The sequence below is a fragment of the Euprymna scolopes genome, chromosome 16 (genome assembly GCF_053919585.1).
Source record: "Euprymna scolopes isolate OS-2025 chromosome 16, ASM5391958v1, whole genome shotgun sequence".
NCBI lineage: Eukaryota > Metazoa > Mollusca > Cephalopoda > Sepiida > Sepiolidae > Euprymna > Euprymna scolopes.
In genome coordinates this window covers 63,735,144-63,748,589 of record NC_136497.1, presented here as the reverse complement: position 1 = coordinate 63,748,589, position 13,446 = coordinate 63,735,144, and the positions used below count along the sequence as shown (strand labels likewise).

Below are 13,446 nucleotides of genomic sequence, written 5' to 3'. Positions count from 1 at the left end.
AAACACTCGTCTAGTTGAAACCACTATCCATAATTTTCCCCATTCTTCATCTGTGCCTAAATCAAAACGTAGATTCCATGAACAAAGCTTCTTTCTTAGAACTGCATGCCTGTGGAACACTCTTCCGTTTGGCCGTTTCTCAGCTGACTACAATTTTGTTGTTTTCAAGTCTTACATAAACAAATTTTTGATGAACCGCCCTCTTAAGTAATCCAATTTACCAAATTTCCATTACTAACGATTACTATGATATTATCCCATTGATTACTGTACACTCAATGACCTTTATCCTCGAGTGGCCTCTGGGCCTTGATAAATGGTGTCTCCTATGTAAAAAAAAAATCAGTTTCCACAGAAGATCAACTTTTTTTTGGTTATTTTATATCAAATTATGCTACTATGAAAAACGTTTTACTGCATCAAAAATTCTAACAATCTTCAAATAACAGATTAATTCACATGTTTTTTTTTTTTTTTAAAAACTGATAGTATGTAAACAATATGACTAAACTTCAATCTCTAGTTTCTTGTCCTGAGACATTCACAGCAAGAACTCTTTCTATCACAATGAAAAAAAAAAAAAAACTAGCACAAGGTAGAATTTCCATGAACGAAAGTTCTTCAAAAATGTATCTGATCTGCAGAAGGCATTACTGCAGAACTACTTCCATGCAGATTACAACATGAGCGTATTTAAATCCCAACTTCAGATTCCTGTCATAAACCATCCCTATGAATATCCACATTTGGTTTTATCAATCATTTTTACTGCACTAAGATTTTTCATCTCTCAACAGACAATCATTCCATCTCATTACTCTTTATCCTTGAGTGGCTTTTGTCTTGATAAGTGGTGATCTCCCAGGAATAAAAAAGAAGTTTCCACAGTGCGTAAATAGTATCTTTGCAGATGCTATTAGCCAATATGAAAATGAACATGGAAGTAATGGTAACTAAAACTTCCTTAAGCTCAGAAAATCAAAGCATCTCCATTTTGTAGTTCAGTATTATTGAGGAGGGGGAAGGTGGTGGCTTACCTAAACTAACTGAACCTTAAAGAAACATGAAAGCGGCTTTCTTCAGAAGAGGATCTATTGTCGCCATACAGTTATTAATATGACAGACTGGCAGAGGAGGGAGATTCGAATTATATGCACTAAGTTGAAAACAAAAAGCAAGGTTATCAATAGAAAACTATCAAAGGATTGGCACACACACACACACACACATATATATGAATGAAGCAAGAGTTATTCACATAACCGTTTGTTTCTTCATAACGAAACGGATCTGTAAAAAATGTATATAATTTTGAAGATGTTGGAGGAGCTGTTTTGCATGAAATAAATATTTGGATCTTGGAATGGAACTATACTGTTATTACTATATATATATATATATATATATATATATATATATACACACACACACACAAGTGTTTGCATAAATAAACAAACTATTACTATAAACACGCTCTGTTCATTCAAATAATAATAAATGCAGGAGTTTCAGTAGATTTACATCTAGTGAACTAAAATTATATATATATATATATATATATATTATCGATGATAAGAATTAAATAGTAAAGTAGTTAATCCTAATGTTTCCACTTCTATCCATAAACTATAACTATATAAAATAACCCGTCGTTGTTGTTTTTATTTAAAAATATGATACTAAGTTCACACACAATAAATTTTGTCAACACTGGAAAATATCAAATAACACAATGACACTAATCTTTTTGCTGTTTTCTTTTTTTTTCTATTTTTTTTTTTACTAATTATGAAAATGTCAGATAAAAATTGTTTTTCAGGTAAAAAAAAAAGAAAAAAAAAAAAAAAAAAAACAATGTATTTTTTGTTAGTATATATAATACTTACAAAAAAAAAATTCCTACAAGACATGTTTCTGAGAAAATATTATTCAGATTTTAATTCAAAGCTGTTATATTCCTGGATTCAAAAGCTTCAATTCATGAAGTCTCAAAATTGAAGAAACTACAACCTTAATACGTAATATTTCTCTCAGTAAAACACAGAGGATCTACATGATATATATAATCTTTGGTTTCGTTTAATTACGTAATAAGAATATTTAATCATTAAAAATGTTACAGATCAAATCAACGTTTCATTCAGTTTGATCGAGCCATCTTCTGCTTTATATATATATATATATATATATATATATATGATGAAAATAATGGAAATAGTATTCCGACAACAAAATAGAGAAATAAAAAGGAACAAACCGTATTTATGTTTTCATCAACGTTTCGTCTTTATTTCGAAATAAAGACGAAACGTTGATGAACACAATACGGTTTGTTCCTTCTAATTTATCTCTCTCTCTATATATATATATATGTATTGTGTGTGTGTGATTATAGTAATGACAAGAATCTAAATAAACTATAAAATAAGAAAATCAAAATTAAAAATCAATCGTCCCTAATCTTCCAGCAGTTTATAACAAACTAAAAAAAAAAAATTAAAAAAATTAAAAAAAAAAACTATAAATACACAAAGCCTCAAAGGAAAAGAAAAAGAAAACGATAACAATCGCTCCTGATGATAATTGGATGCACCGATAGAAAGCGCTTAAGAATATGGCTGAACAACAACGTTTGAGCGCCATTCTACACAACACGTCAGTTGAAATAAAAAAGACCACTCAACGAATGGAAAAGATATCAAAAAAAAAAAAAATAAAAACGAAAAAAAATAAATAAAATAAAAAAAAAAATAACTCGTGTTCGATCAGATGTGCTTGAATAAATAACCTGCTGCCAAAATATACAAATATATATAGTGATTATATATTACGGAATTTCGGTATTTATAAAGTGCTCAATAACAAGTTGAGCTGTAATGTTTTTTTTATTTATACAAACATTGGCTACATATGTGCATACATGTTTCAGCTGTGAATTATTTTGGAAGAAATCACAGCTGAAACACGTATGCATATCGTATATGAACGCAATGCATATTATATTAGAGATAAGAGTAATCTGTTTTGTTAAATATTCAGGTGCACCGTGCGGATCATCAACGTCTCCAATAAAACGATAGCAAAATGACTCAAAAGCCCAAAATCTATCCATCAACAAAAAATCTAAAATAAATGAAGTCGTTCATTGTCGTGATTAGTCAAGCAAGAAACCAGCGGTATGCAACATGATCTGATAAAGAACAGGAACTGTCGCAGCAACTCGTCACTCAATTCTCTTCAACAGCGAATCAGCATTGAACACTGACAGCTATCATCATCGCTGATTTTTATCATGACATCAAAATCAATACTTAACATCCTTTTACTCACTATTCAGTTGGAATGCATTTCTATTTCATTAAATATAAATGATAAGTAGCGGCTGGCATTTTTAATTTCAGCATTAATGCCACTGTATGTCCAGCCACACAGATGAGTTTTAAAACGGCGAAACACCTGCCTGCCCCTTTTTCATCTCGTTTCCAATTCTTGCTTTATATTGCTCTACATCCAATTGAAAATCTAATTAAACCTCATATTTGAGTGACCTTAATAGGTGATTGGCTTATTGATATAAACACAGAAAAACACACATATATTATATATACTAGTGGGACCTGTGGAAATCCCACAGCAGACTCATACGTAATATATTGATGTTGGCATACTGTAGATGTTCAGTGTAAATGGAGACGCTCTGATATTATTGTAGCTCTTTTGTTAAAACTGCAAAAGTATTTATCTTAGCTAGCAGGGACACACGTCGTAGCCCAGTCGTAAAGTACGACTAAATATTTTAATTCTTGCAGATTTCGTATATATTATTAGAGAGTCGATTTTCTATCGATTTTTACATTATATATTATAAAGTTATGATTTTAAAAATCATCAGCTTGAATTGAAACCGAAACCAAAACTCATGAAAAAAATATATGTACATATATATAACCAGAGTTCCTTCAGCTATAATCGAAACAGAAACCAAAACTTATGAAGAATTCTGGATAAAATTATTTATTATAAGAAATAACATAACTTTCCAAATTGAGAGGGATTTATTAATAATAAAGAAAAAAAATAAGCCATAGTTAGAAATGTCATTATTTTGAAGGTTTTACTTAAATCGTGTCTCTAGTCAAGTAGTTAATCCTAATGTTTTCACTTCGTACTGTAACTAATATTTTAATTCTTTAATTAGTTTTGTCATTCTTCTTTCTAAACACTCCAACTTCAATATTACATTGCAATATTTTTTTCATTGAAAATGCTTAATATGGAAACCACAGTTATTGAAAACATAGATACAGTTTCAAGTCTTGTAACTCTTCAGGCATATAAAATATATCTCAAGGTCAAATAGGTTAAAAATGAGAAGTATGAGGGGATGACCCTATTGCGAAGAAATGGTGGGGATGTCAAGCTGAAAAATGATTGAGTTAAACTATCATTCTTAATTTGATTTGAGAACTGATGGAAAAAAATATTACTCTATTGGCAAAAAAATATATTTCAATTGTTTTCATCAATTTGTGGATCAATTTCTATTTTGTAGTGAAATTTTTTTTAAAAAATCCTATACAAACAAAATGGCATAATGATAAAATCAAATTTAAAACTATTGCTGATAAAGGTGTTTAAGGGCATGTTTTCTGATGAAGATGGAGTGCAAATATTGTAATGCAGAATCGATGAAGCTGATGATGAGGTAGTCCAAATGCTAGAGGGCTGCTGACTCACTTTATTTTTTTACTAGTTGGGAAGGAGTGTCACGGCTTGTCAAAGCCCGGAGGTCACTCTAGGATAAGGGTTAATGAGTGTTAGCTATACAGTGAGACAACACTGATGATCAACAATGGCGGAACTAGGGTATAGTTTATTTATACAAGAGGATGGCTCAACAAAAACTTGCTTATATTAGACTTGAAAACGACCATCTTATAGTCAGCTGAGAAGTAGCTCCACAGTATTGTGTTCCACAGACAGGCAGTTTTAGGAAAGAAATTTTGCTCATGGAATTTTCGTTTAGTTTTAGGCATAGATATAAAGTGAGGGAAATTAAAATATGCATCAAGTGCGCTTGAAACCAAATCACAACGTAATATTAGGAAAATAAATATTTTACTTGTTTGAAATTTATCACAAATATTTCAGAGGTAGACTCCATCTTCAGCGTGTGATTTTGTTTCTTTTTTTTTTCTTCTTCCTTGCCATGTTGGAAAATTTGGAGAAAAAAGTCCATATAGAGCTGTGCGTTGTATCTGGCTGTTGTATTTTGAAATGTTTGAACTGTGTGTAGGTAACGTGAGAATAACGTCAAGAATGAGAGTTCAATAGAAACGTTATTTTAATTTGAATAAAATAAAATACACATCAAGTACCTATGCACAGATCAAACATTTCAAAATAAAACCACCAGATACAACACGCGGCTCTACAGACTTCTTTCTCCAACTTTACAACATGGCAAGGAAGAAAAGAAAAAAAAAAGAAACAAAAAAACACTGAAGATGGAGTATACCTCTGAAATATATTTGTGATAAATTTCAAACAAGTAAAATATTTGTATATTTTCCTAATATTACGTTGTGATTTGGTTTTCAAGCGCACTTGATGCGTAATTTATTTTATTTAAATTAAAACAACGTTTCTACATGAACCCTCATCCTTGATATGATATGATAACTATTATGGCATGTGTTCTTAAGAATTGTTTGATATATTCCCTGCCTCCTTTGTTCCAGTTCGTTTGACTCGTTGGTCTAGTGGTCTCCATGAATTCGCTGTTTTAATACCTCATTGTAATACAGCTTCTTATTCCAATAGCTTCTTTCCAAAAACTAAGATTGTGAAACTCTCTTCCTGCTCACTTCGCAGCTCTATACAAGCAGACTTTCTCCAAATTTACAACATGGCAAGAAAGAAGAAAAAGGGGGAAAAGAAACAAAACATACTGAAGATGGAGTCTACCTCTGAAATATATTTGTGATAAATTCAAACAAGTAAAATATTTGTTTATTTTCCTAATATTACGTTGTGATTTGGTTTCAAGCAGACTTTATGCATATTTTATTTTATTCAAACTAAAACAATGTTTCTATATTAACTTTCATTCTTGAGAGAAATTGTTGATAGCTGTTGTAGTTAGATGAGTATTTATTGCAAAATTTTTACATGAGTTGGGTATAGATTGAAGCCGAGTACCCTACATATAGACAAGTACTTCAGCTAGTAAGTTATATTTTTAAAGTGTTATGGAATAAATGAAAGATGTAGTAAACACGGTCAGATTAAATGAATTAAAAAAAACAAATTTTTTTCTCATTTCTATTTCCATAGATTTCAAATTTCTTAATGGGAATTTCCGTTGTTAATTTTATGGATTTTTCCAGACGTAGAAAACACTGAAATTAATTGCATTAAGAAAATTAACAAGGAAAAAAAAAATTACATATTTCAGGCTTACCAATCACCAACGCGACTTAACACTCACCTGAAAGTAAAAAAAAAAAAAATGGGTATAAAATATATGTATATATAAATGAATTTATAAAACGATTAAATTTCACATATACTTTCATTACATTTTCAAGAAAAATAAAAATGGATAAAACAATTGTAATTCAAGTTTCTATTCTTTCGTGGCTACTCAGTAAGGTGACTTGGTGACTACTCGGGAGATGCTACACGAGAAAGGGTAACCTGCAGCTTAGATTAAATTTCAATATATCATTTCTTCAAGGTAAGATAAAGGATTCACATGCCCCCCCCCTAACCACCCACACACAATATCGTGCATAATTTTATATACGAGTGATTCTAGATTTATTTACAATGTTTTCTTACAATGTTATAGTTGGGGCCTGTTTTGGGGGAGGGGGGGTCACCCTGTATATATATATATATATATATATATATATATATATATATATATATATAAATAAAAAGGCAAAATGGTCTTTTCAGATCAATTGATTAAATTCCATGAGAAGTCTTCCTACCTATTATTAGTATGTATATTTAAATAATGAGTTCCATTCAAAATTTAATGCAGATTTCAGAGTTCTGACAAAATACATCTGAGGAAGGTCATAGGTTACATGTTGTGAAAATAACACTCAAGATGAGAACACTCGTCCAAGTAATAGAAATAAGCAATCCCTATCTTAAAAATTCAGAAAGAGAATTTCACTATATCTACCAATTTTTATGCACTAAACTTGCTTGTTTGTGATACCTAGTTTTAGTGCATAAATGATGACAATATTCTACCAGGAATTGAACTCAACATAGCGAATTTAATATCCTATTATGGTATCCATCAGGCCAAATAAAGCACCAGAGTAATAGCAGGATCCTAATACAATTATGAAGTTTTTATGAGACCACAATGTTCTAGATAAGAATTTCTTTTTTAATAGTTTTTTTTTCTCCATACTTATTCAATTCTTTTTTGGCTAGACATCACGTGTATAATTACATCTTTTTATGATTCTTATCTCCCTCTTTTATGTCTATACCAACTATTAGGAATCCTCTTTTTCGGGGATGGGCTTATCTGGTACCCCTACCTATGAAACTGGAAGGAACAGTGATTTATTATAAGATGGTTGGATGGGTGGGGTGCCCCCCCTTTTCCCCCTCCCCTTGTCATAAGATCCCTAGAAGAATTGAAGAGGAGCGGTTTGAGATTGGAGGAAACAGCCGATATCTGAGATCAAACAGTTAACTGAAACAGATTGCGATCAGAAAATGGAACATCAATATCTTTTATAGATAACTATCAAGGATACAAGAAACAAAAACCCTTTTTTTTTTTTTAAATTATGGTTGGACACTTGTTTCATGACAAAACCAGTCATTTAATTTATAATAAATGTTCAAATATATATATATATATATATATATATAAGACTTGGACATAGTTTTTTTTTTATGGCATATCAACCCGTTTGAGTTATTTAATACCGAATCTAGTTTGTAAAAACGTTTTACTTATAGTTTTTTTTTTTTATATCTTCAAATATTTATTCATGATGTTTGGTTTCGTTGTTTTGTAGAGTAAAATTGTTGTTTCTGACTTTGCAGAACATGATTGAGTTTTGCAACAGGAAAGGAAAAAAAAATAATGTTTCGTGCATTTTAGATCAGGAAGTCAGTATCTTCAGACATCCTGAACGGACCCACACATATAACAATAGAAAAATGCGAGCATGAAAAGTAATATGGTTAAGCTTAAATATGGAAAAGTAAAGGACTAGTTGTTAAAACTGGAAAAGTACAAGATATTCTAGTAAAAAATATAAATTTATAACTTAAAATATTGCAGCATTAAGAATTGATTATATAATGTTAAATTGAATTTAACAAAATTCTTGATACTGCAATATTTTAAGTTATAAATTTATTATATTTTTACTAGAATATCTTGTCCTTTTCTTTTTCAGTTTTAACAACTAATCCTTTACTTTTCCAAATTTAAGCTTAACCATATTACTTTTCATGGTCGCATTTTTCTATTGTAATCCATGATTTTTCCAGGCTTCCAGTAAATTCACTTGTTCTTTGTTTAATTTCAGTCTTATTATTTTTTTGCCCCATAAACATAACATACACATATGTAATAACAATATACGGTACTCGTCTGCTTTCAATACCCCCCCCCAATTATCTCCCTTCCATTTTTTCATTCTGTTTCACTTGTTACTTCTCTTTTCATGAGAGCGGTGAATTGGTAGCAACAGTAGTCGCTGAAGCGCCGTGGTTGCTATGGAAACCAGTCATAAAAAACGTTGCTCACCTCCTTACATTTTTTTTTTACGATTTTGAACACCAGTAAATTCATCATAACTTTTGTTTTACTGAACGAAAATTGAACATTTTTTCACAATATAGCTGAGAAGGTGATCAATAAACTGTAATAATTGTTTGAAATTTGGTCGAAAAATGAGTGAGCGGTGAAGCTTTAAAGCAGTTCTAAATGACTAAAACTGCCACTTAAGCATATCATTTAAACACTACCGTGTTTGAATGATACAAGGTGAAACAAAAATGTTGCCCCAAAGAAAACACTACAGCTGAAAAACGGAAGTGGAAAATAAACGAACCCAAAAGAGAAAAAAGATTTCAAAAAATTTTTACCAAGACAAAAATGAACAATAAAGTTTGTTTCTAAATAACGTTCTCTATAAATCAAAGCATGATGACGTCTATCTTAACATTACAACCAAACCAACATGCAAACAGTCTCCTATTTTAACCACTAGATACATAAAAGGGTGTGGAGGTCAGAAAAAAAATGATAGAAAATCTGTTTCAACAGACTTTCACTAAACACTCACACAAACAGCACAAAAAAAAAAAAAAAAAAAAAAAAAAAAGGAAATAAACGATAAATCTCACATCACGTGGGTCACAACAAGGTTGATTTCTTTTTTTTTTTTTTTTCATCAAAATGTCTTGGAAGTAAAGACAAAATGTCTCTGGCCACAATATGGCCAATTTTCAACACCATGCACAGACTATTAAGTGTCAGTTCAACTAGACTTGTAAGTCATCAAACACTTTCTCTGCATACATTCACATTAGACTTGCTGCAGAATCATATTGGTGTTTGCTCAAAGATGTACCAACCATCTCCTTTTGCATTGTATTCTGCTTCAGAACTGTTGAATGAACATGTATCAATGTCACATTTTCGGAGTTCTGTATTGATTAACTATTGTGATGTTCCTAATTTTATGAATTTCTTAGTTAAGAAGCCTGTTTTTTTTTTTGTTTTTTTTTGTTTTTTGCAAACGGTTTTTATTACAATGTCTTACTAAAGGGTGAAAAATCAGTAGAATACAGTCTATTATTTATTAACAGTTTTCAAAATACTATTTATGAGAACTTAGTTTACCTGAATGATTGATCTAGAAATCCAGAACATCATCACGCCATCGCTTCTGTGGTTTACCTTTTTTTTTTTTCTGTAACCCTTCCACCATCCCTTGTAGACATACTAAATCAACAATCGATTGAACTGTGCTTTTGTATATATTTTCCGGATTGATTACAAATCAGAGATTAAAAAATATAGATATGGCTAAATCTCAATTTATAGGGGCATGTGTGAAGAATAGTAGCCTTCGATGGTATGAACATGTTGAAAGAATGGACGAGTTCAGAGGTTAATAGATGTAGAACCGTTGAGGTATCAAGTCAGGTTCAATGGGGGGGAGTAAGGAAAACATAGGAAGAAATGACAAGAATAAACTTATAGAAAGAGGGATAAATAAAGACCTGGCAAGATATAGGTTAGTTTGGAAGTCAATTTCTAAAAGTTACTACACTACATACTATATGGATGCTGCTGCAATATGAGCAGAATAATTTTTTTATGCTTTTCTTTGTTTTTGTTTTTTTAACTTTTTTTTTTTTAGTACCAACATCCCATGCAGTGGTAAATATGATACAAGATATTTAATATGATTGTCTTTTAACACATGGGGTTAACACATGGGGTTGTAAAAAAAAAAAAAAAAAAATCTGCCTGAATTTATATTGGGTTATAAAAGACCCTGATATTAGTTCAACCCTTTCCATTTAATATATAACCATTTTTGACTAGAGTGATCCATCAACTGATAGTGAAGCCTTTTTTAATAACAAAAAGTAAAGAAAACAGCTACACATTTCAAGTTTTAACATTACAAAAGGATAAAAAAAAAAAAAAAAAAATATTTACAAGAGAGTTATCGCTCATCAAGATCAAGAAGTTACTCGAATATAAGGGTTAATGAGCAAACGGTAATGGTGAAAATTGGGTAGAAATTGATTATTTACGAGGACGACCTAACAAGAATTTGTTTATGCTGGACTTGAAAACGATCATGTAATATTCAGCTGAGAAGCAGCCGTGCGGTGTTGTGTACCAGATTGACAGCTCTAAGAAAGAAGCTTTGCTCATGGAATTTTTGTTTAGCTCTAGATACAGATAGAGCATAAGGAAAATTGTTGACAGTGGCTGTAGCTAGGCGAGTGTTTGCCGTGAATGTTTGACAGAAACTCACAGCTTTTTAAACTACCTTTAGTTAGTTTTAGTACACTTGCTCAATAAGTTACTTAGTGCAATTGCTATAAATAAAATATACATTGTATATGTGTATATATAAATACATACACACACACATATATATATATATATATATATATATATGCTTATAAATACGTATATATGTATGAAAATATAAACGGCTGAAAAGGCAATTATAAACGCAAAACAACAATTTTCTACCAAGATCCGCATATAGTAAGCCTTAATTTTAGAGTTGGGCGGACAAATGTTCTTTATCTAGAAAAATATTTAAATTGAATTCAGGTGTTAAATTCAAATTACCAACGCATCTGACATTCCGAGCACCTTAAAGAAGTGACGCCCTCTTGCTATGAACTATCGCTGCTGGTTTTAGATGCACCCTTCTATCAATAGGAGCGACTTTGTTTATCACACGTTCGTCGATCTTGCTATTTTATTTACCTCCTCTCCGTCAAATTAGACACAAGGTCAAGTGTGGTTTTGATAAAAGCGTTTCTGTGGAACAAACTGGATTAAAACCTGGAACACTCAGCCAGTGTCTTAACCACTTAGTTACGGTCATCTCCGGTCGATCTGTTATAGTTTAGCTTAAAATATCAATGAATGCACAAAACGAAAGGACTTATTTTAGATACATTTATGGTCCAAGCATCTCTAACAGAGGTTCTGCTGTCTGTCACACTTAAGTTTAAAGCACAATTTTCTAGGGTCTGCCATTCTTAAGTATGAAAGAATAAGAATATAAGCAGATGTATCAGTCATGCTTAAGCTTGAAATAACATTTTAATTGGTCTGTTACATTTCAGTCTGAAATAGAATTTTAATTAGTTTGTCATGCTTAAGTTTGGAATAGCATTTTCATTTATCTGTTAAGCTTTAGTTTTAGATTGAATTTCCGTTAGTCAGTAAGGCTGAAGTTTGAAATAGCATTTTCATCAACCTCTCACACGAAAGTTTGGTAAAGCATTTTCATCTCCAAATGTTCAGATCGAAGTGAAATATCTTGCGAATAGCCATTGGTATTTTTTTTATTTGTATATTAATGAGTATTAAATAGAAAAAGAAAATTTACTAGCCCCAAACATAAAAAAACAAACAAACAATGAAACAGTTTGTTTTTACAAAAGATATTCAACACAATGTCTGAAGTTGGTGCTTATCAAATAGTTCGCAAACATTGTCACAAAAGTGACTCCCAGAAATGTGAATAAAGACAAACATTTATTTGGTTGCTATGTATTACTTCAAATCCTAGGTCACGTGATTAAACTAACATCTTCATATTTGGTTTAACGCCTGCTTTAAATCCTTCTCAACTAAAATCATAAGTAAACCTGCGATCAAAGCTCAAAGCTCATATTTAAGTAACCTTATGTATTTGGAAAATTATATCCAGAGAATTGTAATGTATAAGGTTGGACTTTGACTCCAAGGCTTCCCAAATATTCAACTGCTAATATTTAGACTTGACTCTTCAGAGATTAAACTCCTTCCAATACTTCTGGACTTTGCAACTCTGGTTATATTTACGCTTAACTTCTGAAGGTTATTGTTCGGTAATATTGTAAATGATTACATACAATTATATTGAACACAAGTTGCTATTTTTATTAATGAGAGAAATTGTAGGTCCTTACTCAATGGATTTAGTGCACCATTTTTTTTTTTTTTTAGTTTGTAATAACAGAGGTAATTTAACAATGTTACATGTAAGAAACGGAAATGATGTGGATGCTGATGCGATGCGGATGACAGTTGCAATGGAGAAGACTGTGACAGAAGCCAATATGAATCAGGACAAAGATGATGATGTGTACATTAGCGATGAAAAAGAGTAAAATGGAAACAGAAATAATAAAATTGGGCTAAATAAATGCAATAGTAGTATGAAAGAAGTGGAGAGGATTTTTAGATCAGGAAAAGAAAAAAAAAATGAAACGAATAAACTGTTTAGGAATTTAAGGAGTCCACATTAGAAAGCATGTCTCTGTGAGCTCAGTAACCATGGACTCCATCGCCCTTTTTTAACCCTAAGGTGTCAACACTTATCAAAGTTCAAATACCACTTTTGGATAAGGGTTAAATGAGTGTCAGGTGGACAGTGAGACAACACGGTGATGTTTAGTGATTGGACAGAATTTGATTATTTAGGAGGATGACTTCACAAGAATTTGTTTACACCGGACTTTAAAACAAGCTCATTGTAGTCAGCTGGAAAGCAGGTAGAGAGAGAAGGGGGAAACTTGACAGTTGTTGTAATTAGGCAAATTTTTGTTCTGATTGTTTTACCGGGGGGGGGGGCATATATTGAAGCTCAGTGGATCACCTGCCACGAAAATAATAACAGAGTAGAGCAAAACTAGCAACGT

The 13,446-nt window shown here is 31.3% G+C and overlaps 1 protein-coding gene across 3 annotated transcripts in view; it reads right to left on the bottom strand.

Annotated features, from left to right (window-relative positions):
• Positions 1 to 13,446, bottom strand: part of LOC145295999 (exostosin-1b-like) — a 361,235-nt gene that overhangs the window by 117,309 nt on the left and 230,480 nt on the right. Inside the window, exon 2 of one of the 3 annotated variants that reach the window (XM_080142010.1) lies at positions 6,013 to 6,490. The exons of the other annotated variants lie outside the window; for them this stretch is intronic. Within the exon in view, the coding sequence (XP_079998136.1) occupies positions 6,487 to 6,490 (4 nt within the window). The 3' untranslated portion in view covers positions 6,013 to 6,486. Of the gene's footprint in view, positions 1 to 6,012; positions 6,491 to 13,446 lie in introns of those variants that run through there. 3 annotated transcript variants of the gene reach the window in all.